This window comes from Trichoderma evansii, assembly GCF_050947405.1.
Source record: "Trichoderma evansii strain SZMC 28006 chromosome Unknown GGI43scaffold_4, whole genome shotgun sequence".
Lineage (NCBI taxonomy): Eukaryota > Fungi > Ascomycota > Sordariomycetes > Hypocreales > Hypocreaceae > Trichoderma > Trichoderma evansii.
The window spans coordinates 1,442,551-1,468,200 of NW_028145202.1; the positions used below are offsets into that span (position 1 = coordinate 1,442,551).

The 25,650-nt window shown below is 50.6% G+C and overlaps 4 protein-coding genes across 4 annotated transcripts; 3 read left to right on the forward strand and 1 right to left on the reverse strand.

Annotated features, from left to right (window-relative positions):
• The first annotated feature begins 4,883 nt into the window (after positions 1 to 4,883).
• On the forward strand, positions 4,884 to 5,788 carry GGI43DRAFT_295102 (uncharacterized protein). The gene is made up of 2 exons (XM_083201437.1): positions 4,884 to 5,412; positions 5,475 to 5,788. Exons 1-2 carry the CDS (start codon positions 5,038 to 5,040, stop codon positions 5,664 to 5,666), a joined length of 567 nt encoding a protein of 188 aa, XP_083063454.1. The 5' UTR covers positions 4,884 to 5,037; the 3' UTR covers positions 5,667 to 5,788.
• GGI43DRAFT_295145 (uncharacterized protein) lies at positions 5,724 to 6,556 on the forward strand. The gene has a single exon (XM_083201438.1). The coding sequence runs from the start codon at positions 5,910 to 5,912 to the stop codon at positions 6,393 to 6,395; it is 486 nt and encodes a 161-aa protein (XP_083063455.1). The 5' UTR covers positions 5,724 to 5,909; the 3' UTR covers positions 6,396 to 6,556.
• Positions 6,557 to 15,992: 9,436 nt separating this feature from the next.
• Positions 15,993 to 20,567, forward strand: GGI43DRAFT_421242 (uncharacterized protein; the record flags this gene model as incomplete). The annotated part of the gene is made up of 4 exons (XM_083207920.1): positions 15,993 to 16,970; positions 17,433 to 20,412; positions 20,443 to 20,511; positions 20,545 to 20,567. 4 exons carry the CDS (start codon positions 15,993 to 15,995, stop codon positions 20,565 to 20,567), a joined length of 4,050 nt encoding a protein of 1,349 aa, XP_083063456.1.
• A 281-nt stretch (positions 20,568 to 20,848) lies between these two features.
• On the reverse strand, positions 20,849 to 25,016 carry GGI43DRAFT_295282 (uncharacterized protein). Its single transcript, XM_083201440.1, has 3 exons — positions 24,775 to 25,016; positions 24,304 to 24,607; positions 20,849 to 24,248 (listed from the first exon to the last, which is right to left on the reverse strand). The coding sequence occupies exons 2-3, from the start codon at positions 24,605 to 24,607 to the stop codon at positions 21,130 to 21,132; spliced, it is 3,423 nt and encodes a 1,140-aa protein (XP_083063457.1). The 5' UTR covers positions 24,775 to 25,016; the 3' UTR covers positions 20,849 to 21,129.
• Between the last annotated feature and the right edge of the window lie 634 nt (positions 25,017 to 25,650).

The window sequence follows — 25,650 nt, forward strand, 5'->3', positions numbered from 1 at the left end:
TAGATACCACACCAGTCATTGTTTGTTTTAATGCGTTTCATTTCGATTTCTTATACTGTTGCATTTTCTTTTCTACTTTTGGCGTGTGATACTCCCTCCTTGCCATATTCTTTCTGTCATTTCCTTTTTGTTCTATTTTCCCCTTTACGGAGCTAACTTCCGAATGCTACTTATGCATGGGGGTTTGATGATATAGTATTTAGATAGATTAGAGAGAAAAAGAAGAGTTTAGAAAAAGATGTAGAAGAAACAGAAAAAAGAAAAGATGTTGTTTTCTCTCTCTCTCTCATTTACGTTTTGACATAATAATCTCAAACTATTAGATCACAAAGTGAGACGCTTACTACTATAGCTGGTTAAGAACTAAAACAAACCAAATAGGCAAGTGTTGTTGGGGAGAGAAAAGAAACTCCAAAAACTCCAAAAACTCCTAGTTATGCTATATGTGTCCTCTACAGGCCTCTTGTCAAAAACTGTATCTTCTCACTGAAAGAATTAAAGTGATTAGTGAACTCATATTCCAAAATGTATACAACATTCAATTTTAGAAACAACAACCAACAACAAAAGTTAAATGAGCTGAAAAGGGTTTAATCTTGTTGCAATTTACAACTCGGCCAATCAAAACACCTCTTCTCTCTTGCTAGGACGTATAATGAAACGTCAAAGTCCTGAGAAAAAATTCCCCATTTAGGCAATGAGGATAAAGTCAGCGAATGTGTTCTCTTCTCGTCTCTTCTTTTTCTTTTTCAACCTTGCCATAGGTGCGACATTTGTCCGTATGACTCTTTCTCCTGATTACTTGTGATATTACATGCAGATGAAATAAGAGAGAGGGCCAATCAGAAACACGAAACAGGCTATGAATAGTCAAGCTTGCGGAAGAAGCCTAGAACAAGCGGGAAAATGTGGGTGTTCATAGGGCTGATTTGGTGGAGTAGATGCGACGGCCTAGAATTTCATGGAAATCGGTTGAAACAAGGGGAGTACAGAAAAAAAGGTCGTTTATTGTATGGGGAATTATTGGGTAGTATTTTAGAATGCGCGGATATGTATGCAGAATACTACACAGAGTACCTAGTACGCTTACGAGGGATGATCACAACGGTGGGGGGGATTGGAGGGCTTGTGCGTAATTCTTGTTGACGAGTAGACATGTCCAAACGCAAGGTTAGGCGCGCATTCTCTAACGAGCTGAAATGCAGCTAATGGAATTGTAATAATACAATTCGCCTATACAATATTCGAGTGCTGCGTCTGAGGCCTCCACCGCATGCAGCAACGGACCGCGGATAGTGCCTGCTTGTAAGACGAATTATGGATGGCCGATCTAGCTCAAGGAACGGCACGCGGCAGGCCAATTTTGGCGACGAAAAGCGAGTAAGGAATAGCAAGAGTTGAAAAGTGCTGGTAAAGTTATGGCCTACTTTGGCGATAGCTACAGTAGTGAGTCAGTCAAGATGGTGGAGATAGGCGAGCGCATGCATAGAAGACAAGTAGCCAGTGTTTCAAAAGTCGACATGTAAGGCGTACAAAGGAACAAAAGAGCCGAGGAGGAGGGGGGGTGTAGGACCTCAATGTCTGGTCAGATTAAGCGCCCGAGTTTATTTCAGCAAGGTGATTGAATCCGGAAGCTAAGATAATCCCAAACCCGTCATCTTGGGCTCGATTTCTGATGTGCAACCGCTACGGGAGATCAATGTTTCGGCTCACTGCTGCGGGAGTTGAGCCGCGGTCAGTAAGAACAGCCATAGCTAAAAAAAGGGGGGCCCAGCCCGAATTGGGGTTTATTTTTCATAGGAGAATGAGGCTCATTCGTCCCCTAAAAAAACCATGGATCTGCTAGGGCATTGGCATGGGATGAGAAGAAAACGGCAAGGGGGGTGTATCGAAGAAAAACCATGATGCGGGATAGCGGGTCAAGTGCTCGCTGCAGCAAGGGAATTTGCCAGGGGTGGGAGCGTGCAGAGTGCAGCTTTAGACGCAAGAGCCAAGCAACGAGCGCCTTGTAGCGATGCCGTACCATGACAGATGTCGAGAGCCGGTTGTATTTGAGGTACCAAGAGTTCGATAGGCAAGGGTTATCATCAGATACGCTGACAAACTGCGACAGTGGATATGAGGTAATCGTTGTTTTACAAATGCCGTAGAGTAGAGCGTGATTCTTTCATGCGTTGATAATAATAGCCAGCATCCTACGCTGTAGATGGCGCGGCGCGGGGGCCAGCGGCTGCCTGGTGAATCGAATATGGGGAAACACTCGTCGGCATCTCGAAAGCAGTCGTTGGCATCTCGGAAACGAAGCTTCCGGGAGACCGATGCGAGGGCTTGTGTGCCTGTTTTTTGGGCTCATGTGGCGATTGACGTATCTGCCAACGAAGCTTGAGAGTAAAGGTGGCATGGAATCCTTCGCAGAGCTGGAATCCACGAGTCATTCCTCGCCCTCCGCAAGCTTCGGAGCCCGCGATTCACCTCGCGAACGATTGTGACGATCCCGCCGCTCTGTTTCGTCGCCGTTTTGATTTGGCGTGGCCGGCAACTCCGGGGCGGATACCGGATGCGGACATGGACGGGCGACGGGGGTGCTAAAAGCGGGCCAGTCCAAGTCCAGCAAGCCACAGTGAGAGGCGCAGCGAAGATGGGGCGTCGACAGCCGGATTGCCAGTCACCGCTGATGCTGCTTGCTAATGACTGATTATCGACAAGAGGCGTGTGCAGCAGTATTGGGAATTAATTAGCAATGCACAGAACGCCGTGGAAGACAAGAGCGCTTAGCTGCGCAAGGGCTACACGCTCAAAGGGCTGCTTGGCTTTGATAGCGTGGCAGGGGAACAGAGCATGAGCATGGAGATGACGACGCTGGTCCAAGTCACGCGCAGGCCTCTTTGGGAGTAGGGCTAGATACACTTCGCAAGCGAGGATTGACAGGCTTCATGAGGTCATATGGGCGACCGCTTGCAAGGTGAAGCAAAAAAAGAAAAGAGGATGGTCGTATCGTGCTCATCAAGACCGCAGCCTGGAGCAGGTGATGCTTGCTTTGAGACCCAGAAGGCGGCGGATATCTGTCTGCGCCCAGGCGAAGCTCTCGCATCACAACATCTGCAGTGGCATATCGAGCATCGCGAGTGATGAGAGAGGGCCAGGCCCGAACTCGATCGATTTCGCCAGCCCATCTTCTGCTCTGTGCTCTGCCTGTCTAGGCAACCCCCCTCGCTCCCCGACATGCTAGTCCAGCATCTAGAACCGGCCCCGGTTATTGTTTTTGCTGACGGTGGTTTTCTGATCAGACTACTGCTTCACGAGAGAGAATCTCGGAGTGTTCCTCGGCTATTCAGGCCATCTCACTCATCAGCTCGTTCTCTTCTCCACCAATGAACGGCTTGAAGCGCGTCTGTCGCTTAACTGCCTGCAATCCTCCCTGGCATGTTTCATACACATCCAAGCCTTAGCATCAATTATCCCGATCGACAAATGGAAAATGTGGCGAGCTGACAGCTATCGGTCCCCAGCCTCTCCGGGCCGGTCCCACTGTATAGACACCAGTTCCCTCCCGAGACATGTTGTAATAGGTAATTTAGTGTTGGCCTTGCAAAAATCACCTGGAAGCTGAATTCACAAGAATCAAGGGCGGGGTATGGGTAACATACCCTACCAGTTATCCATCTCTTTCTCTCCATTTCATAAAAAAACAAATTATTGAACATAGAAAATAATCATACGTTCATCTATTGTCAACAGCCGATGAAATGACTTATTGTTGCGCCCGCTAGCTCCAAACCCTGTTTGCTCTTGTAGGTGCATCATACCGCGGACTGAGAGCTATTTTTACTTTTACCTTGTGTTGCCTGGGAGCAGTATTTGGCCGTGCCGACTTCCAGGGCGCTACGCCATGCAGGCAGTGTCAAGGGCAGCATCTGATAAAGTCCGGGCAAGGAATGGCGTATTTCGCGTAGACAGGAGGCCCCCAGAAAACCGGCACGGGTAGGAAAGATTAAGGTAGGAACCAAAATGGAAGATGAGACGGAAGGGAGGGTAGCGATACCAAGGCCTTGGGTTTGGCCTAATAGACGATCTAATAGTGTGGTTCCTATATTTGGCATCAGCTTGCCAGGGGCCCCTGTTCATCTCCCAGAGCCAAAGTCGTCATCCGTTCGACCGTTGCACGATCGCCCGTCAGCGGTGATACGACAGATCTCAACTGCTGCTCAGTACACGGAATACATGATATGTATCGTGTATTTCTGTTTCTTCTTTTTTTTTTTTTTTTTTTTTTTTTTTGATACGTATTTGGTGATGTTTCGTGATAGAAGCGTAGGACTCTGCTTTGTAGGAACTGCTCTTGGCGCCTTTCAGCCAGACTCACTGTACTACCAGATGACCAAACACCAGTTGCTCATACGCTTCACGTGCCGTGTATGAGTCTTTCGCTACCATATCATCGCCTCTCGCGGCCCCCAAAAATGCATGTCTTAGACAAGGCAGTATAATCTGCATGTATGTGCGCTACTCTCAGCCAAAGCACAAAGTGGTGGTGGCGTCTGTAAGCAGCTCCACGCAGCCGCGGGGTGGTGGAGGTAGTGGTGTAAACAAAGGTTGTGTTTCAGGCACCAGGCCCTTGGGATATGGTGGTGTATACTTATTGGTGCAAAAGTGAGAGGTCTTTTTTTTGTTTTAACCAGCCGATGTATGCAGGTAAGTTAACCAATTGAATCGTACCGCGATCTAATGCGTAGACAGCTGGGCTTAAGCGATGGAGTCTCTTGTACGTATGAGCCTAGCTAGTGGGTTGTAAGGAACACGTGAGATTGAGTGCCGGCTGCCTCCGTTTTCTTACGGCGCCACACGCCTTGTCCCTAGCCGTCTTTTCGGGACGACTATGCTGGTTTGAATCTCTGAGGAGGGACCATAGGAGAAAGGAAGAACAAGAAGGTCAATGGCGGCCGCGTTGTGAGGCCGCCTCGTGGCTTATGGGGACAACGGGACGGATGCACAGGTACGCGTGGTCCCAAGTTCAAGTGTTGGTGGTTGCCGGTTAATATGTTCTTGACTCCATGTGCAAAGCAGCTGCAATGCACGATTAAGCTGCGCTCCAGACGGCCATGCAGTCGAGCAACCGGCCGGGGCAAGCGGCCGCCAGTAGGACCAGTCGCACTGCAGTTCGTTGAAACATGCGGCATCAAGTCCCACACTGCGCACAGTTCCCAATGCTGTCTGCTCCGTCTGCTCTGGGTAGTTGGCCGACGTGCAGATTACCCTATTGGAGACTGCATGGCGATTTTTTTTTCTTTTGCCTGTCTTTTTTGGTGTCCTGCAGCATCCTGCATGACATTGCCTGAATGGGCCGTAAGGCTGCAGCTGGACCTGTGTTTCATCCCATTTGGGATTCTTGCACAACGTATTCCGGCAGAGAAGGTAAATAGAAGCTTCTCAAGCCGTATTACAGCATGGACTGTGAAACATAACACTCTCGACAGGCTGCTACTACTCGGTATAATTTTGCCCACCCAGAAAGTGGATCGGATAAGCGCCCAAAAATAGTGCCAGTCCAATATACAGCGTCCAAAGCTCGAAACAAAGCCGGTATACTGTACGGCAACCCGTCGTACGTGCTTCCCACTGGCGCCCAGCTCACTCTCCCATCCTCCGGTATCTTTCTTCTAGATTGAAGGGCTTGTGCAACGTGAGCGACACTGCCATCGGATACTGCGACACGATGAAATGACGATGCTGACCGGCCGGTGTGATATGGGTGCATCATAACCACATCATCCCGTGACGGCGGCTAGCGAGGCGTTGCAGAATTATTCCCTTGCCGTGGCCTGGAGGTAAAACGGGTGAGATGGGAGAAACAAGAGGAGCGCTCTTGAATCCACGATGGCCCTTGTGGCTCAGCACGCACTTGGGATAGAATGCATGCTAGCAGGCTGTTTCTGTGGCTCTGTGCTGCTTGCATCCACTTACGTTTGGCTCTTCTGGTTGGCCACATCGTACCTGCATCGATTAGTAGTAGTGGTATACCCTGCACGGTTGCACTCGCTTTACTCGTTCGCATAGCGTTCGTAATGTGCATAGTGGTGCATCTTGCACGTAAGCAGATAGAAAGGTACATGCGCTCAATTCAACTCCAAGCACGGACATCCAGATCTTCCCTGTCGACCAGCTTCAGCGAGCGCAAATACAGAGCGTCACCAGCTGCATCGCGGCAGCGTCGACTTTTGCCAGGTGAGCAGCAGATCGTTGTACGTATCTTGAGTGCTCAGCAAGATATCGCAGTGGAAAGTATGACGTGCTGCCTCGAGCGCTACCCGGGCCTTAGCGTTTTGGTATATCCGATTCTGCCGTCATCTGACACTGCCATATGGACACCTGTGAAGTGCGACGGCTTAGGATCGTAACTATTGGTAATGATAAATCCAGCCCCATCTGGCATCTCGAGCCAGCGTTAAACTCTCTCTTCGGTGCACGGGCTTACCCCGATATTTTTCTCTTCTTTTTTCCCTTTTTTTTTGTTTCATTTCTCACTTTTCGCCTGATTCCCAAGGTTACACGAGCCTTGCTCGGAAACGTCCAGCTCCGTCTGCTGATGCTGACGGCGCCGACGACTGCGGACGCATAGCGGGGCCGCGATTCCATCTCAGGGCCGGATTAACGGAAAGGGCGCATGGAACACTGTAGACGGTGAGAGATGCCGGCGTTTGGAGAGAGAAATATCACAGCTCACAGCACAGCACCGCACCGCATGCTTTGTTGGGGGTTTCGAAATGATGGTGTTGTGCGAAGCAGTAAGCAGATGCAAGACTTGCGCAGAGAGAAGAAGTGCCATCTCGCATCTCGCATTTGGCCGATAGGCCGTTCGAAGCGAATGGTGCAGCGCGCCTTCCGGGGGCCGCAGCTGCAAGCGTGCAAAGACACACCTTCCATATCAATACTAAGACACGAGGGATATTATGGAAGTAGGAGGTACAAAGTAAGTACGGTGCATTAAGGCACCTAGGTACCTGCTGAAATAGGATGCCAATCTATTGAATCAAATTCAATGGCCATATCTGGCTCTGCTCTCATCCACCGCATTTGCTAGATCCACTCACGGCAAAATTGTTTGATATAGACGGGCGGACGTAGAATACCGCCGGAAGGCACCGGATCACTTTCCCGAAGAGCATAATAATTCGAACCAAGTGAATATGTTACATCTGTATTCGCACAGGCAGGTCCTAGCAACCTCTGAGAGCAATCCAGCCTTTCTTTGCCATCGCCAGGGATGGAGGCAGGAACAGCTTATACATACTGGCTTGCCTCTAATGACGCATGATCCATCCCAAAGGAAGAGGTTCCTGGACATCAACTCATCAAGTGCCACAAAACCTGTTGCATGTGCCTGACGCCGCGGAAAACAGAAATCTGGATGAATGGATGCTATACGGGGAACTGCAGATATTCTATCCGCGCTGAGGTGTTCTGTGTTTTGTTTCCATCCCAACCTCACGGGTCGGGTGCTAAAAGCCGCTAGTGCTGCTAGCTGCAGCGAATGAGCCCGCCTGGACAGGCCGTTGGTGGGTGGAATTGTGACATCAGAGGTCCAAAATGTTCTCTAGGCAGCCTTACCAGCGCTCCCGAGTCGCCAATCCGAGCAGAAACCCCACCAGGCCGGTGGTGGTCTCTGCATCGATGCCAGAAACGGCGGTCTCGTAGATACTGTTTTTGGACAATACCACTGCCTCTGCCTGCTGAATCACCCCATGTGAAATCCATAAAATGCAAATAAATCGTTTTGTTATAGAATACCATCAGTTGATTACACCGTGGCATGGTTTTGTGTAGCCGCCTCCATCTCTCTTCGCCTCGTGGCGTCGCCGTGCTGATGTCGACTGTTTTGCCCGGATGCAGCAAGAGCCATCTCGTCGCCGCAAGGCCTCGCTCGACATCTGGTTATCATGATGATGCTGATGATGCGCGCCTGGATCCGCAGGCTCGTGGCCCCTTGCAGTCTGCACTGCACTGCACTGCAATGCAGGCACCGCAAGTGCCTCAGCAGCCATCTACTATTACTGGTTGTGCTCGATTACAGACACGGAAGTGGTGGTCCCAGTAGTATAGCCGACGCCTCCAGATTGCTGAGGACGAGCTGACAAGCCGCACACCTCCCCCCTCCCCCCCAGTTCAGCCTTGCTGCAGGTCAACTTCCAGGCCCCCAAAGGGCTCTTTTGCTCTCCCACGCCCCTGGTCAAAGGCCAAGGACCCGGGTGACTCTTCCAGGCCCCGAAGAAGCCCTGCTCGCCGTCCTACTTGCCGACTAGCGCACCGTACACGAGTACACCCGGACTTTGGATTTGTATTTTTGTATCTGGCTACCGTATCTGGATCCCTTTGCAAGAAACCTGCTCGCCAAGGGGAACGGCTCCGAGAACCGCCACGCTCTACGTATCTTCTCTCTGCGTCGTATTCCACGCGCCAACCCTGCAGCGGCCGCGCTGCGTGTGCTGCTTGTACTTGTACGAGTGCTTGCGCTGCAGGCGGCGTCACCTGTCAAACAAGACGGTCAGACTCGTCGCCTGGCCCTCTTCGGTCGGTTCGCTTTCGCGGCGCCATGGTTCGTCCACTACTGGCTGATCCGTCACTGGTATCATTCTGGTGCCTTGCGCCTTGCAGTTAGCTGCGCTGCACGGTAATACAGCGCAGCACTGGTGCTCCGCGTTATTCCAGTCTGTCAGTACTAAGCAGCATTCGAATCCATTCCGCGCCACTGCCTAGTACTTTTCGTCCGAGTGCCTGTTCCTCTGCCTACCGACGGTATCCCGACGGCATTTCCGCATGATACCACTGCTGCGAGGACTCGTACCAGCAACATCATCAGAGGCAGTACTCGCAATACCGCTATTCAGTGGCTAGCGGCGCGACTCAGTCTACTTGCGAGAACCCTGCTGTTCTGGTGCTGACCTGGGGGTCCTGTGTGCAGCGCCCACCTGCTTACCTTACCCTCATCTGCTTTAGTAAGAGGGACTGCTACTAATACCAGAGTACATGTAATCTGCAACTGCTTCTTCATCTGGTTTTTTTTTCCGCCTTGCCTTACGCTCCACCCGCGCAGCCAGCCAGCCCTCCCGCAATCCACATTTATACATCCACGCGGTCCAGAGACGAGGGTTTGGGACTATGGAGGGACCCTTGCTCCCCAGAGCCATCCGATGGATTACATATGCTTGTGCCTCTCTGTCGACATTAGCTCTGGTGCTAGCAATGGCTGGCGGCGGGGGGTGCAGCTATCACCATCTCCGTGCGTCCCAACCATGCCGGCCGCACGCCTCCCGCAGCGGGCCTGCTCCCAGGCCAGGATCTCTTTTGAAGACGGCCAGGCCCCTGTTCTGCACGCCTCAGTCCTGCTCTCAGGCACTCCTCCATCCTGTACACCGATCACTCGAACCTTGACACCTTGACACCTTGCTCCGGCTCCCGCCTGTCGTTGGCGACCCTCTACCCAGGCTGCGATGCACGAGCTATAAGGCTGCGATGCCTCGTCCCTCCAGTCCTCACCCAGCCTCCAATTCCTCAGTCACACTCCCACCTCATCATAGCCCCCCGGCAGTTTCCTTTAGAGATCGGTTTCCTTGCCTAGTTTCCTATTCCTCTTGTCTTGTCTTGTCTAGTCTTGTCTTGTCGGTCCTTTTCATCTGTCCTGCTCCTTGTCCCAGCATTGCTCGTTTTATAAAGAGCTACAGCACCAACCTTGAAACCAACATCAATCTTCTCGAGCCATCTACATTAGCTTCTACCAACACTACAGCCTGCTTCTGTCTCAACCAACAGCAAACAAGGGCAAACAACTGCCGTTAATCTTCATTGGCTTGCTCCAACAACCGTTGTTGGCCCACGATACAGACCGGGTCTTCTCCACCGGCGTATCATCGTCTTTTCCAGCCTGCCTCTGCGGATGCAACCTTGTCCAATTCGTCGACCAACACCATATACTCTTGCTCCGACAACAATATAAGCCAACATGTGTTATCAGCTTGTTGAACTGTACTCGGCTTGCCGCTGCCTCTACTACCAGCACGCCATTGACCGCTGCGCGGCATACGGAAGACCGGGCCACAACATCGAACAGCGCACAATCTACGTCGGTTATGCCTGCAGCGCACATACTGGCCACAGCGCTCATTACGCACATGAATCTACATATTCAGATTCTGGCTACGGTAGTGGCGGCCGCTCCAGCCGCAAGAGCTACCGATGATGGGTGTTGTCTTCGGTAGCGGGCCCTCAGATATTGCGCTTCCCGCGGCTGCTTCGCTTCGAGCTCGACGACTGGATCTCGTTTCTCTACTCTGCCAATCCGTCGTCCATTCTCCTCATGCTCGTCCGTCACCGCCGCCAAAGCGCAACTTCTAATCGCGCTCCAACATCATGATGATCTTGATAAAGATCTCACACATCTCTTCCTCACTCAGCCTCCATCCTCTTCGACCTCCTCTCACCCCCTTCACGACGTTACTGAAGACACGGAAATGAGACATTGACGAATTGACTCCCCCACTGGAGTATGTTCCGAACGATTTTATGATGCGCCACAAGCGACGACTCTACCTCTTCACGGCCTCATACCTCGGTTTAGGCATTAGCGACTGATGCGGAATGAAGCGCCGAGTATATCACTTTCTCATCTACGACGTTTCGAGCACCTTGTTTTTCATTCGATCGCGAAAGTTGTCCGTTTTTTTTTACCTGCTTTTTTTTTTACTGCATAGCATATGGGATTGGGATTTTTTCTTTTGTCATCTTTTGGTTTTTGGGTACGATAAATGAGAGACACGGCCGCTTCTGGGAACGCAATTACCTTCTCTTTTTGAGCCTTCCTTTTTCACCATGTCTCTTTTTTTCTTGAGACGGGGCCTTCCCGGGTCGCCGCCAGGCGACTTCGAAAGAGCCCCGTCCACTTTTCTTGGGCCTTTTGGCCAACTGGATTGGCCACGGAATATACGGCTTGGCATGGCATAGACTACTTCATCTCGTGCACTTTGATTTGCGCCTCTTTTTTCTTCTTTTTACTTCTTTCCTCGGTTATTTTTTCTTGTTTCGGGATTCTGGGTATTTTGGACCATTTACATTGGGCTTGGGAAATTCTTTCTGTTCGTGAAAGGACCGCGTCATGCGCCTGGTGTTGCATACGTTGGATACTCGGTAATGTCTTATTTGGGCGTGCTGCGCTTGGCCACTGGCCAAATTGGGTGTGCACCGCAGGGAATGGATTTACTCTCTGCTCAAATAGCCATGTTTTTTTTTCTTCTTCTTTTTTCTGTGCTTTTATTTTTGTTTCAACTTGTTTCATCTTTCTTTTGTTTTTTCTACAGCTGTACTACCAGTCCTCTCAGTTGTTTATAGTTGCGCCGCGCGCAATGTCTCAGTGACATCAGTGGCTGGCACCACTACTATTTCTTTTATAGCTACCTAGGCAAGCATCTGGATGCTTCCAATCAATAGAACCAAGAAATTCTATAACTATATTCATTTTTCCTAGATCCCTTGTAATGTGATTTTTTGTTCTTTTTTTTCTTCCTAGGCCTTTGTACTATCGGCGGTTTCCGCGGATGCCAAGGAAACGGGGTAATGGTAGACCGAAAAAAAACGGCGCTTTACCAACTGCCGATATGATACATTACAGGAATGGCAGCAACTCCGTCAGTCTGGTTCAGTAATATCTGCTAAGATGCTAAAGTGCCCCGCTGCAATATAACTTTTCTCTTGTGATTACTTCCACTTTTTTTTGCTCTACTTTGGCGTCTCTTGTCTCTACTAAGTCTGCAATCATATTGGGATGATCGTACTAAATTCCGAGTAGCAATATTATTGAGCCTCTAGTAAGAACACAAATTATAAATCGCGGCAAGTGACCCGCGATAGCCGTCCACTAAGGCGGGAAAAAAGGAGAAAGTATAGGTAGGCTCTCGGTCTTAGTACCGAAACTAGGTGCTGAATAGACTATACTATGGTGTTATCGAGTAAGGGGCTAGTATGTTGCTATGGTACTCCGTACTAGGACTACTATACTTCGGTACTTTTTTCGAGAGGGGCCAATACAGCTTCAGGATGAGTCGTAAAAAATAAGCAAAGGGCCCATATATTTTCTTCGGAGTGGAGGGGGAAGATAATAACGGGACGCAGTGGTTTAGGGTCAGAAGCCAACCTTGTTTTGCTTGAACTCCTGTATGCTCTCTGTCCCTCACTTTAATTTCGGTGTAGTTGCAAGAGACAGGATGCCAAAAAGAATGAGGCTAGAGGAAAAAAGCTCTGTGCTATTTTTAGATTTGCTTGCTTCTGGCTCAGAAGAAAGGATTCTTGCCGAATCGGGCCACGTGTGGCGAGTGGGTTGGCTGGGGCGTTTTTAGCAAGCGGCTGCGCGCTTGAGGGCAGGGAAGGGAAGTGGAAGGGGAATTTTTTGTTTTAGACTGGGAGCTGTCTGCCGCTAAAACATAAGGCATGAAAGAGCTTATTGCTAGGGCCATGCTCGGTTGCTTATTATAGAAATGTCTGACAGCACTTGACCCGACTTACTTTTTGTTTCGCGTCTATTGATTGTTTCGTGAGCCATGGTTAAGCGATGTCACCCAAGCCAGAGCAAGATGGATGTAGACTAAGCAGATGAAGCAGAGAAAAATGCATCATCTCTGTCTTACCAGCAGGTGCAATTCTCAGCACGGGACATCAAGCGGCGGGATCCTCTCCCATGCTGCTGTTCGCCGGCTTGCGCCTTGATTGGTTCCAGGGCGCTGGGATAGGGAGGGTAGGCGTGAGATTTGGCCTCTGGCCGCATGGGAGATGCATAGATGGATACCATACCCGGCTGCCATGTATGTGCACCCACGTAGACGAGCGGAATACCGCTGCCGGGCTTTTGTCGTACGAACGGCCCCCCAGGGCGGAATCGCAAGCGCGTCTGAGCTAGGCGCACCTACACGCGGGCGATCGGATGGGGCGCAAGATGGCGATGATACTCTGGATACTCTGCGCACTATCGACTGCTGCTGCGACTAGGTTGCTGCTAGTCAGATACGCGGCCGCGCTTGTTTTGCAATGCTAGCTTGGACCTAATTTTATCTGGCGGTGGATCGCGCTTGTCGTCCAGTGTTTCCCCAGCTGAAACATCAATCGGCATCATATCGACATCAGTTGCTTTTGCGGATTAGAATGCTAGGCGTGGGCTGAGCCGAATACGGGGGTGCTGATGCAACAGGCAGCCTTGGGAACTGGACGGGGAACCCCTGCAGCGCCGTCCAGCGTCTTTTTCCCCCGGCGCGCTGGGGGTTTCCCCTACGAGTAACGGTACTAAGACGGACGTGTCACATTGCCTGCACAGGCTCCGTACTGGTACATGCTCGCCGCAGGGCTCCCTGCCATTTGAGGCTCTGTGAAGCAAATAGGGCATAGGTCGGATGGGAGATGCCAATAGGGCCATAGTGGTATTATGGAAATTTCCGCATCTTGGCTTCCGCATGGCAGCTTGTCAACCGTTCGCCCCTTGATCTTTTTTGGCTTGGCCTGTCGCTGCGAGAATTCATTCGGCGTACCATAAACGGGTAGGCAAAGTCCTGCCTCTGATTGGGGCTCAGTGCTAGGTACCTATGTTGTCATCCGTATGTCTGACTGTCACGACTGACTTGCAGCCTGCTGCTCCAGGCAGAAACCGCCGTCTTCTCCAGATATGAATGGCGTAGGACTATAGTGCTCGTATACGTATACCGTGCAGCTGTCATAGGGAGTCATCGCTCGGGAGGATTCTTTCTGGACTTTTCTTTTCGCTCAGTTCCAGCCAGATTCACGTGTCCTGCATGCCGAGATGACAGCATTCGGTAGCGTGTCCGGGAGGACTCTGGCCTGGCGTGTGGCTGCATGTAAGGAGGGGGGTTGCATCGGCCTATGTGGCTCGATTAGGACGCAAGAGTGGCAGGTAATCTAGGACATGCTTTGTGGTGCCTGGCAACTCTCTGTGAGAGGGTGTCAGCAACGATCGACATTGGTTGGATGATTGTGCTTCGGCCGAGGAACTGTCTTTAACTTTTTTTTTCCCGCCAGCCGAGCGGCCCCAGAGCCACGCTCCTCCTTCTCATGTCAGTTGTTGAACACGTCAGACCGGCACAACCAAAAAGATGACTGTAAAGAATGTCATTCTGGCTTTGATGGTTGTGCGACCCGATTGAAGGGGCGTCTCATATCTTGTCGGGTTGTACCTGATGATACGAGGGGAGGATGCGGAGGAGGAGGAGGGGTACGTGTTTGTTTGGAGAGGCTTCAGCTGAGCAGAGAGGTGTTGCATGAGGCTTTGGCTGCATATACACGGGAACGCCTCCTTACCACACGGTTAATAGCCGTAAGGCTGAACGGACGGCTGGTGTGTGCGACCGTATACCCGTATAACGAAGTGAGAGTGAGATTGGATATGCGTGTGTGGGTTGGCGAAACATGCTATGCGTATGAAGCACTATGCGTACCTGATACCTGAAATAGAACCACTTTACTATCTCTGGGTAGCTTAGTAGATGCAGAAAAGAAATTGTTGCATAATTGCAGTTGCGGAAAGGGAGGTCGATGAGGGGAGTTGGTTACGACAACTGCTGGGGGCCGCCTTTCGAGGATAGAAAATGGATGGGTGAGTGGCCGTAGACCAGTTTCGGGTACTTGTGCCAACTACCTAGTACTGTGGTAGCTTCTGCTTTTCATGCCAAGTACCTGCTTAAGCCAAAAGAACATGCATGGGACACGCATGCATATCTGACGTACAAGGTTATCTGTTGCATCTACTCCGCATCCCGCAGCTAGCTGTATTGCGGTGAGGGATAGAGTCTGTGTCTACCTTGTCTTTGAAGGAGTAAGTGCTAAGCTATGTTATTAGTGGCAGAGTAGCATTTAGCCAACTAATGGTTGTTTTCATCTCCCGAGTCCTCATTGGCCAGGCGTCAACTGATCTTGGTCTTGCCCTTGCCCTTGCCTAGGAAGCATAGACACCAGGCCACCGTTTATCATCTACTGACCTAGTTAATTCTTAGTTGTCGTAAGATAGGAAATGAAGCAAACTAATGACACTGGGATTTCGCTTGCATATTGGCCGCGTCTCTTTTTGCGCCGTATCTGCGTGCCAGCTCTACGGATTAAACGGAATAGGCTTATATTTGCCCAAAGGGGGCATATTATGAATCATCTGTCGTTACTAGTCAGACAGCTCAACTAAGCAACTTGCATAGCTATTCTGCTGCCACTTGTAATGAAGACCCGCAGCCATTGCAGGGCAGATGTTTGCCACTGCTACGCTGCCGTCCCAGCTCTGAGGGTCGCCCCTTTTGCCCCCTACCGTCTCTCCCGCCTCAAGTGCATTTTGAATGGCTGGTAGTTCCGCCCCCAAAAAGTGACAGAGATACACGCACAGAGAGGGATACATGTACGCAGGTACTAGGTATTTGAGATTCACGGGGAAGGTGCATCCCCAACGTCTCGGCTCTGGCTCGTTTCGTCAATGTCAACAGACGCAGATAAGGATAAGCTGCATTTGGCTGACGAATTGCCACTCGCCCAGCTCGACACACTCCTCCCTTCTCGCATAATTCCGTCCATCACCGACCTCTTCCGCATCTTTTCTTCGTGTTGCATCCCTATTCTCTTCTCCCTGTGCAAGTTTCAGATGTATTTTTAACCCAGAATCATTACTCAAGCGGAAGCTGCATGGTTTCACAGCCTCGTCTGCACTCTGGTGCCGAAAGGCCATCAGCCTTCTTCCCTGCTGCACCCTCCAACAGCTCTTAGCCACGATATCGCCGCTTACTTTCAAATAAACACTTCGACGAATATAAGGTCTACTGGATCCGAGCGAACTTTTGAAATCTGCTCCCCCCGGTCCAAGCCCCCTTTTCTTCGCTCGACACTCCGGCGTCTGCTCAACACACGCCTCTTTGCCGGCTTGTATACGAGCGCATATTCTCAAGCAAGGGGTGGCAGTCGACCAGGTGGCGATGCTCTTGACATTCTCCCACTACGCCCAGGTCCAGCAGCCCCAATATCAAGCCGACATGGAGGCTGGCGACTCCGATCACACGCCCGCCCCCAGCGCCCGCCCTTCCCTTACCATGTTGAGGCCTGAAGAAAGCCACAAGACAGCTGATATATCCGAAATATCCGTTAGCAAGGCTGCTGCATTCAGACACCACCTGCTGAAGACTTCAACCAGCGGCCCGACCCTTGTCGACAGAGACTTGCCCGCGCCACCGGTGGTCAGTCGATCTCCCCCTATCAAGACACCCTCCCAACCATCCGAGCCAGAGCTCGAAAATCGAGGCGTTATCCCAAGCAGACCTGCATCTGCACTTCCCCGACTAAACTCCCTGGTTCATCGACAAGATAAGATAGTATCTTCGTCCCCAATACGGCTCATCGACCGAGAGCGTGTCAATGCAACCCCCCTGCTCAACTACGACACGCATGCCGACACACATGCCGACACACACCACCCTGGGCTGCTGGAGGGTGCCGATTTCTGCGATTATGGAATCAGCTCAACAGGATTTCGAAGCTTGATTTCCTCAACAGAGCCGTCGTCTCCGGTATCCGATATTTCCATGATGAGCGGCGAGATGCATCGTGTGCTGTCCAGTGGTGATATTTCTGTCACTGAAGTAACAGTGCCTATCCACCGTCACAAAGGCCACAGCATTGCGGTCAAAGTTCGCCCTGCTTTCTTCTACCATCCGTCACATCATCCAGTGAATCTCAGAGGTCAGCATGGGCTAAACTATAGCCGCTCCGCCAATAAAGTCCAGCCATTTGACTCGGGGCTCGATCACCCTGAGCTTGCAATGGGATCAACTAGAGATAGCATCAAAAAGGAAGTAAAGGAAACACAGGGGCTTGTGCTCCCATCTTCCAATATTCGAGCTTTTCTACCAGAGTTACACTCAGGGGACAGCCATCAATACCACAGCCATGAGTTAAAAGTCAGGCCATATATTAGAACAGATGGCGACGAAACTTCGCTTCATCATCAGTTTCCTCCAATAAACTTTAGGTCAGAGCACATTAAAATCAGGAGTAATGGTCAACTCCCCCACCATGCAAACCTAGAAGGAATTTTGCCAAAGAGAATTATGGGAGAATTTGAATCGGCGCTTTCACACAGCTATAACGGTCCACAGATAGAAAATGAGACCGAAATTGAAGACCTTGGAGCCGAAAATCCATACCAGGGCAGAAGATATACTCCTTCTGGAAATTTAATCCATTCTCCAATTCCAGTTTCAAAGATCCGTCCCATTTTCACAGTCCAACCTTCATCAAGCGGACATGAAAGCAATTCTTCGGCATCCAAGGTTGGACCTGTTCAACAAGACCCCAATGCCACAGCCACTCAAGATCAGCCCCATTTTCAAATAGGATCAGGCCAGTCTCTACACTCATAGGAGGGAAACTTGCAGAGACAAGTGTCCGATGGCTCGTCCGCACGGACGCACTCTCTTGGCTCAACGTTGGATTACAAACGCACTGCTCAATGGCTACGTGAAATCCTCAAATATCCCGAAACTTATACTTCCAAATTCACAGAGCTGCCGCCAAAGAATAAAGCCAAAAGATCTTCGTCAGCAGAGCAACGAAGGCAGTCAGATATAGCGTTATCCAACATCCTCCCCTCCCGCCGTATGACAGGCCTTTCATCGCATTCTGGAAGATCTGAACCGAAGATCGATCCGTTAATATTTCAACGCGCTGTCAATGACCTTGAAAAGCTTATGAATGAAGCTATCGCATTGGCTTCAGAAGTGGTGCAGCGTACTAACACTCCTTCTTGCCCTAAGCCTCACCGGGCATCAATCACACTACATTCTCGCTGTCATAGTGTACCTGGTGGCCAAGATGGAGCTTCTCAAGATAATGGAACATCAGACTGTACTCATGAGAGTCCCGGCCGGCTTGAGGATGTCGACATCCACAACGACAGCCAGCAGAAGAGGCCTTTATACCAGCATGCGGCTACATACGCTGGCGCTCCCGAACGCCCGCGGTTGAATGAAATATTACAAAACTACTCCAATACATGTGAAAGTGCAACTACCAGGAATATTCCGCAGGAAGTGGTTCCGCCTCAAGTAGCAACCGAAGCTTCCTTTGCTGTGCCAGGGAGAAGATCCAGCATCAAAGGGCCGACCTATGCTTCACAAGGACCTCGCAAAGTTTCGGGCAGGACACAGAAGCTGAATCGTAAAAGACAGTACGATGATTTGGCGAGAGTAACAAAGGATACTACTGTAAAAGGCCAATCTCGTAAAAACAAATCTGTATCAAGAGGTTCGCATGCACGGCATGCTTCACACGAATCTGGAGAGGACGATCCTCCAGGGCGAGAGGCCGCCGGTCGTCGAGCGCATCCTGATCATGGAATCAACCTCCGGCGCCGATCTCATATCAGTCTACGCGGTGCCCAGGGATTCAGTTTGGCCAAGTCGCGCAAACGGCAACCCACAGCCAGAGATTGGTCGCCAATTCGCAAGAGATTCGTTGCTACTGTTGCGTGTATCAGTACCGCACTGATTGGCGTTATTCTTGGTGTTTATGCTGGTTTAGTCCCTTCAATCCAGTACTATATCATCGATCAGTCTCATGCCACAGTCCACGGAAACACGGGCTGTTTTCTGGGTTTGGCCTTGCCTACCTTTTTTCTGTGGCCACTTCCCTTGCTACATGGACGGAAGCCATACATCATGACGAGCCTCGTCCTTGCTATGCCTCTCCTATTCCCTCAAGCACTCGCGGTCAACGCGCATAGGCTAACCAACACAGGGATGTGGAGAGCCATGCTCCTTGTATCCCGAGCATTAATGGGGGCCTCACTTGGGTTTGCTAGCATGAATTTTCATTCAATTCTGACAGATTTATTTGGTGCATCGCTCATGAACACAAATCCTCACCAAGAGGTGGTTGATCACTACGACGCAAGACGGCATGGCGGCGGTATGGGGGTTTGGTTAGGCATCTGGACTTGGTGCTGGATTGGTTCCCTTGGCATTGGCTTCTTTGTTGGTGCTTGCGTGATTGATAAATATCCACCAACCTGGGGCTTTTATATCAGCATCATCATGATTGCGGTTGTACTCTTCCTCAATGTCCTCTGTCCCGAAGTCCGCCGGTCTGCGTTCAGAAGATCGGTGGCAGAAGTGAGGACTGGGGGTGATATTTCTCGACGTGTGGCTCGAGGCGAGATCATGATGCACAGAGTCAAGACCGGCCCGAAATGGTGGGGGCAGGAGGTCTATCATGGCATTCTTCTCACTCTGGAGATGCTTCGCCAGCCCGGTTTCTTGATCCTCGCCCTCTACTCTGCGTGGATCTACGCGCAAGTAGTGTTAACAATTGTACTGCTAGGGTCTTTGACATCTAAATTTTATAAACTTCGGTCTCCAAATGTGGGCTTACTTGTTGGCAGCGTCGCTCTTGGAGCCATCTTGGCTATTCCTTTTCAAAAAGCCAGCTTTTTTTCACGGTCCCGTCAAGCGCAGCTAAATACCAACAAAGCAACCATGGACAGGAGGATTGCATGGTCATCACATCTCGTTCGACGCACAATTTTTACCATTCTACTGCCTCTGGCGGGAGTATGTTACGCTGCCGTATCTTCTGGACCTCCGATGCACGTTGGAGTGCCAACAGTCTTTGCATTCTGTATAGGACTTCTATCATGCCTCGCAATTGCAGAATGCAATGGTTTAGTGATGGAGTGCTTCGACACTTCTGACCTTTCACCTGGAATGACGGGGCGCCAACGCAGCAAATCAGGAAAGTCTGAGAAGCGAACCAATTACTCATCTTTCCCGAGAGTCACTGCTGGTTTTGCGGCTATTCATACTCTGGCATTCATCTTTGCAGCGGGCGCCACTGCCCTTGGTGGGTTGGTCACCAGAACCTTGGGTCAACAGGTAGCTACTGGAGTAGTAGCAGGTATTCTTTTCATTCTCACCATCATGCTACTGTTAATTTTGGCTCGGTTTACGGAAGTGCAGATTATACCGAATACCAAGATGGAAGAAATGGATCGGTTGATTGAGGCTCGTCGAAGATCGACCATACGGCGTGCTTCTATGCCCAATGATCATCAAGCGGCTGTTGAAGAGGAAAAAGCATGGCGACCTGCTATGCTCGGAAACCCTATTGGCAAAAAGAGAAGGGTGAATGTCTTTGAACTTGGGAGCAAGTCACGATGGCAAGAGATCCGAAAGAAGAACAAGCTGGTTGATGAGAATGCCCATCTAAACCAAGCAGCGTGGAACCAAGGACTGGAGGCTTTGGATGACAAACTAAGCGATATCCAGAGCGATGTAGAAGACTTTTTCGGGCTGGGAAGTGTAAAGAAGAGGGGTTCAAGACGGTTACGTCGATCAGACGAAACCAGTGAGTCAGCTCAGGATATTGAGATGGTAGATATGGGGAATCAGGCATCGGGATCAAGACCATCTCTGAAACGCTTTGTGGAGAGAGAATGCGTCATGAGTCAAACGGTGGCGGAGGAAAACGAAGGCCAAGATGACCATCGAAGGAACCACTAAAGTTCGGAGATATCACATTGAGGTTGTGGTGTGAGCAGCACTGGAGAAGAAGAGGCAGGAAGCTTTTGAACACTTGAAATACCTAGGCTAGCCACTAATAATATACATAACACACTAATTCTTCTTTGACCCGTACAGACAAAAAATGATATGCTGCATATGTTTATGCTGCTACAAATGAAACGAGGATTCTTCCTGTGCTGCGTTTATCTATTGTACATGGGGCTTTCTCCGGGGAGCCGGTTGCGACAAGTAGAAAAGAAAGAAAGAAAGGAAATATTAACTGTAAATAACTGCTGGGTACTCTTCAACCAGATTTCATAACAAACATGAGGGGATAACTAGAAAGAAAAGATAGAAAGATTAAGGGGGTGACAAACAAAAACCAATTTCATAAACCCATTGATGACTTCTTTTCTTTTCTCTTTTTTTCTCTCTTTGCCAAGGAGGACAAAGTTCTTCCGCTTTTCTTAATATGTGTACATGGTGCGGAATGAATGTGATATATACGTTATGTGTAACAGATTCGAAACAGATAAGAAATAAGATGACCAGCTTTTTTTTACCGTGCAATCAAGTACAAGTCATCTCCGCGTCTTGTAGGAGTCAACCGGGGCTTCCACACGGGCGTCGCGGGCAACTCGGCGGGCTCCTGGGGCGGCGGAGGCATTTTTGGTGTGGAGGGCTGCTTCTGCTGGCCCTCTTGGCCCTGACGAAGCCATTTGTTTTGCGAGGATGAAGATGTTAGGGCTTGAGGGGCTGGTAGGGCCATGTTGGCGGCGCGGGAGGTGCCGAGACGCTTGGCGAGGAGGGAGGATGACTGGGAGTCGACGCTTGTGTTGGTGGTTGTGGAAGTGCTGGTGGGGAGGAGACCCTGGGGGATGTCGCTTGGGTAAAAGGACGAAGCGGATTGCAGGTAGAAGTCCTGTTGCTGCTGCTGCTGCTGCTGCTGCTGCTGTTGCGGCATACGTCCTAGAGATGGCGGCCGTTGCTGTCTCTGTGGTCGCAGCTGTGGTTGTTGTTGCTGTTGCTGAGGCTGTTGCTGTGGACGCTGATTCGGTTGTTGCCTTTGCTGTGGCAGCTGCGACATCGGTCGGGCAGAAGACTTCTGTGGGAAGGGGGGCTGGTGATCACTCGGATGGTGGTGCGGGTATCTATTAGGCTGAGGAGCATAGGGCATATTATAAGTCATGGGCCCCTGGTTGAATTCTTGGAGGCGAGTCTGATAGGGGTAACCGGAAGAATCGATATTAGGCCTGTAGGCAGTTGGGTGTGGAGGGAGCCGGTATGGCATGTGGTAGTTGTTGGAACCCGTCGGCCTTTGGTAAGCTGGTGCAGGATATTGCTGATTCTGCTGCGGTGGGTATGGCCCGTTTGGCTGTGCAGACATTTTGGGTTGCTGAGGCGCCTGACCGCGCGGTCCCTGATATCTTTCGTCTGATCGAAGCGCTGAACCTTCCATTCTCATCATAGGCGAGCCGGTTCTGATAGCATTAGGAGCTCCTACAGCATCACTTCCCATGGGCCTCTTCCCCAGTTGCTTTGTCTTGCTATCGTTCGAAGACATGGTACCAGCAGCAAGCGGCGCTCCGAAACTCGGGCTTTTCTGCGCAGGACGGTCAGCCATGGCCGGCTTAGAAGGCCCTGCTGCATTCTCGCTTTTGGAAGTAGCCATCTCGATGGTCAAGTTTCCCGAAGAGGGTATTGCTGCGTTCAAGCTGGCTGGAATCTTGGGATACTGGGTCGGCGATTTGCCCCTTCTGGGTCGTATAGACCGAGGAGACTCAACTACAGGAGATAGATTACCCAGCTGCTCTCCTCCAGGAGGTGATCTTAACTCAGTATCGTCTTCTGTGGAAGTCGAAAAGGTGGTCACGCCACTATCGGTAGAAGTAATTCGAGGGCGGGTCAGAGACCGTGTCGAAGACCGACGGTGGGATGACAAGCGGCGAAAGTTGCTGCTGTTACCGTTGCCTGAGAAAAGGGGCCGCGGGGCATATGGCTGTTGATCCTGCTCTTGCTCTTGAATTTCCTCGTCCGAAGAAAGCGATGGCTCCACAGCTCTGATCGTTTTCTCTGGGGCAATCCTTATGCCCAGACCATCTTCCCTCGATTGCTCAGCAGCCTTCAATTTCGCGGCTGCTCGGGTTGCCTCTCGTCTACTCGCAGCTTTTACAAGCTCCAAAGCCTCATCTGCTCTTGTGGCTAATCCTAGACCAGCGACTAACTTGGGTGCTGCAGACTTGGGAGCAGCCGTCAATGGACTTATAGAGGCCTCAAGCTCTGCAATCTCCTGAGCTCGTATCGGATCAGCAAGTTTCCAGTTACCATTCCTATCTGCAACATAATAGGGAGTCGCTGTGAGAGGATCGGCTGAAGGTGGCCTCCAGATTTGGCCACCCGGTGAGAGCGACGTCCTACCATCCTCCTCAAACTCCGTGGTTGAACTATCATGCCTGGTGTTGATGACGGGTATGGGTACGAATGGTTTGAAAGTCCCTTTCTTTGGGATGATCAACTTCAGCGCCAAAGGTGACCGAGGCTTGCTTCGAGGAGATTCGAGGTCTCTGGGAGGTGTAATAATCCGAGGGGGTGTAAGATTTCGAGTTTTGACGAATTGAGTGGTCTTTGTTGGTTCACGAATCGCAGGTTTCGCCATGGGCTGGGCTTTGGGTAGAGCCGCAGGTTTGGGCGATGAGGACGAGGCCATGGCACCGCTCATGACCGCTCCTGAAGCTGCACCGGCTGCGGCCGCGCCTATCAATGCCGCGGCACCGAAATGGGAGTCGCCGTCCCGGCTAGGCAGCGACACCTCTAGTCTTGGTGGTCCCTGGCCCATAACAGGTTTGGCTGGAAGCAGTTTGGATATTGGCCTCGTCGATGTTGGTGTCGTTACCCGGGTCGGGTCTCTTGTACGTGAAGGTGATATTGCCAGTCCAATGGCGCTAGGCCTCCAGCTCGCTCGATTATACCACGATTTTGTCGGAGCAGGCACAGGGCCAGGATCAAGGGGCGCTCGGAGTTGATTCACAATCCAGGAGTCAGTACCTCCACCGCCCTTCGGCTTCTCTGGGCCCCACGAATCCCTCAGTAATCGCCCATCCTTTCTCATCTTCCTGCCAAATTTAGATCTTCTTTTTCGAAGGCATCGACAGAAAACTGCGATTCCAATGCCGATAAATCCTGCACCGGTAATACAACCAATGGCAATCCCAGCTACTTGCCCATTGCTGAGAGGCGTCGAGGCCTTCTTTTCACCCTGTCCGCCAACTACGCCATCGGGAATATTAGTACTGGTACTGGTCTCGGTTGTAGCTGCAGTAGTCTTGGTGAACACCAGACTCGTTGGATCAGTCGTTAGAATCTCGGCTAGAGACGTCGACGTTCGTCTAATTGTGGTAGTAGCCGTAGGTTTAGTTGTAGATCTAGTCATAGACGGCCTGGGCTTAGATAGCGAGGTCGGATCTGTAACCAGCGTTGATGGAAGCGATATCGACTGAGTCTCACTGGGGATTGCTGTAGGAATCGAAGTCCGGTGGCTGGTCTTGCTAACTGCCGGGAACGTAATCGGTCCTGTGCCAAAGACTGGCATAGCAAGGGTGGCTGTGATGACGGTGTGAGTGGGCAACAGAGCATCAGGCTGACCAAAACACATATAGTAGGCTTTATCAATCACCGCGTCTTTTCATTAGTTAGCTTTGCATTCATATAATCATCCAGTCATCGTTGGACCTACTGCTTGCGACCTGATTAGAACAGGCACCTGCTGCTCTCTCTGCGACAAGACACTGGACGGCCGCCTCTCCGATTGTGAATCCATATGCCCCAATGAGTGGACAAAGTGCCGCCAATGTTCTCGCAGTCTGGTCTCCATAGCTGATATTAAGGAATGAATCGAAACACTGAATCGCACAACTGGGAATGAAAGAATCGAGGCCTGCTGATGAGCTGAGGGGTGCCGCCGTTACGGTGTAAATGAGTGTGATTAATAGCAGTAGCATATAAGAAGGGAGCCCCCTAGACATGCTATTAGGAAACATCTGTAGAGGAAAGAGTCAGCGTCAGACAAAAGAAGCTTTTAATCCATTCACATCTCTTCCATCATGTATTTGCCATTATAGGCAGCCCAAGCTCATCACTTGGCTCAAGTGTTGGAGTATTATACCGTGATGTATAACATCGTCCACATGAAGGCAGTAGAACTTACCTAAAGAAAGATCGGGGTATTATAAAAGAGACGACCAGCATCTCAACATGACTCAAAACGCTAAAAGCAGAAAAGAAGGAATAACGAAGGTATGGTGTTCTCGCTCTATGGAAACCGGTATGTCGTACAAAAAGGAAACAAGAAATGAAACGAGCCCGGAGTAACAATTACGGAGACAAGAATAAGAAAACAAAAAATAACGGAGAAGGAAATACCAAACAAAAAAAAAAGGAGATAGAAAATAGAAAGAAAGTGGTTAAGGAGATGTTGGTAGAACGAAACGAGAAACGAAAGAGATCAGTCCAAACCGTCCTGGAGGGGGGAACTATTCATTGAACTACTATCTACCAGAAACACGATACGCGCCCGCAAAGCCAAATTTGCATCGGCCCAAGCACTCGCTGGCCAGGACCGTCTTTTTTTCCTTCCTCTCCTGCAGAAAAGCCCCATGGTTTGCTGGCTTTGCTCTCAGCTGCAGGGCAAATCAAACGCCCATCACAGCCGCCCAGCCCCATGTCTTATTCCCAGTTTTTTCAACTACCATCCGTCAGCAGTGCGGGAAAACAAGGGCAAACAAGAAACAACTTTTTCTTTTGGCCACCTGCTTCACGCCCATGGAAACGCCTTTGCCCTCCCCCAGATTCCTCTCTCTCTGCTTTTCCCAGCTCATTGTGCATATTCCCGCCTGGGCGCTTGACTGCATATCAGCCCGTCTCGTCCAATGATGGCCATAAGACAGGGGAGGGTCCGGTTTTCCAGTGGAGCTTCCCGCCTCCAAAGAAGCTTCAGGGCGCCTAAATAGCAAGCGCGTAAAAAAAAGGTAGAAGGGTTCCAATTTCGTTGGCGCTGGGGAAAAGGTCCCGCAGATGTCACGTG

Coding starts and splice junctions, on each gene's coding strand:
- GGI43DRAFT_295145 (XM_083201438.1), top strand. CDS start 5,910: ATGCATGCTAGCAGGCTGTTTCTGTGGCTCTGTGCTGCTTGCATCCAC.
- GGI43DRAFT_295282 (XM_083201440.1), bottom strand. CDS start 24,607: ATGTTTCCTAATAGCATGTCTAGGGGGCTCCCTTCTTATATGCTACTG. Junction 24,249..24,303: donor TTCTAATCAGGTCGCAAGCA/GTAGGTCCAACG, acceptor ACTAATGAAAAG/ACGCGGTGATTGATAAAGCC.
- GGI43DRAFT_295102 (XM_083201437.1), top strand. CDS start 5,038: ATGTTCTTGACTCCATGTGCAAAGCAGCTGCAATGCACGATTAAGCTG. Junction 5,413..5,474: donor AACGTATTCCGGCAGAGAAG/GTAAATAGAAGC, acceptor CACTCTCGACAG/GCTGCTACTACTCGGTATAA.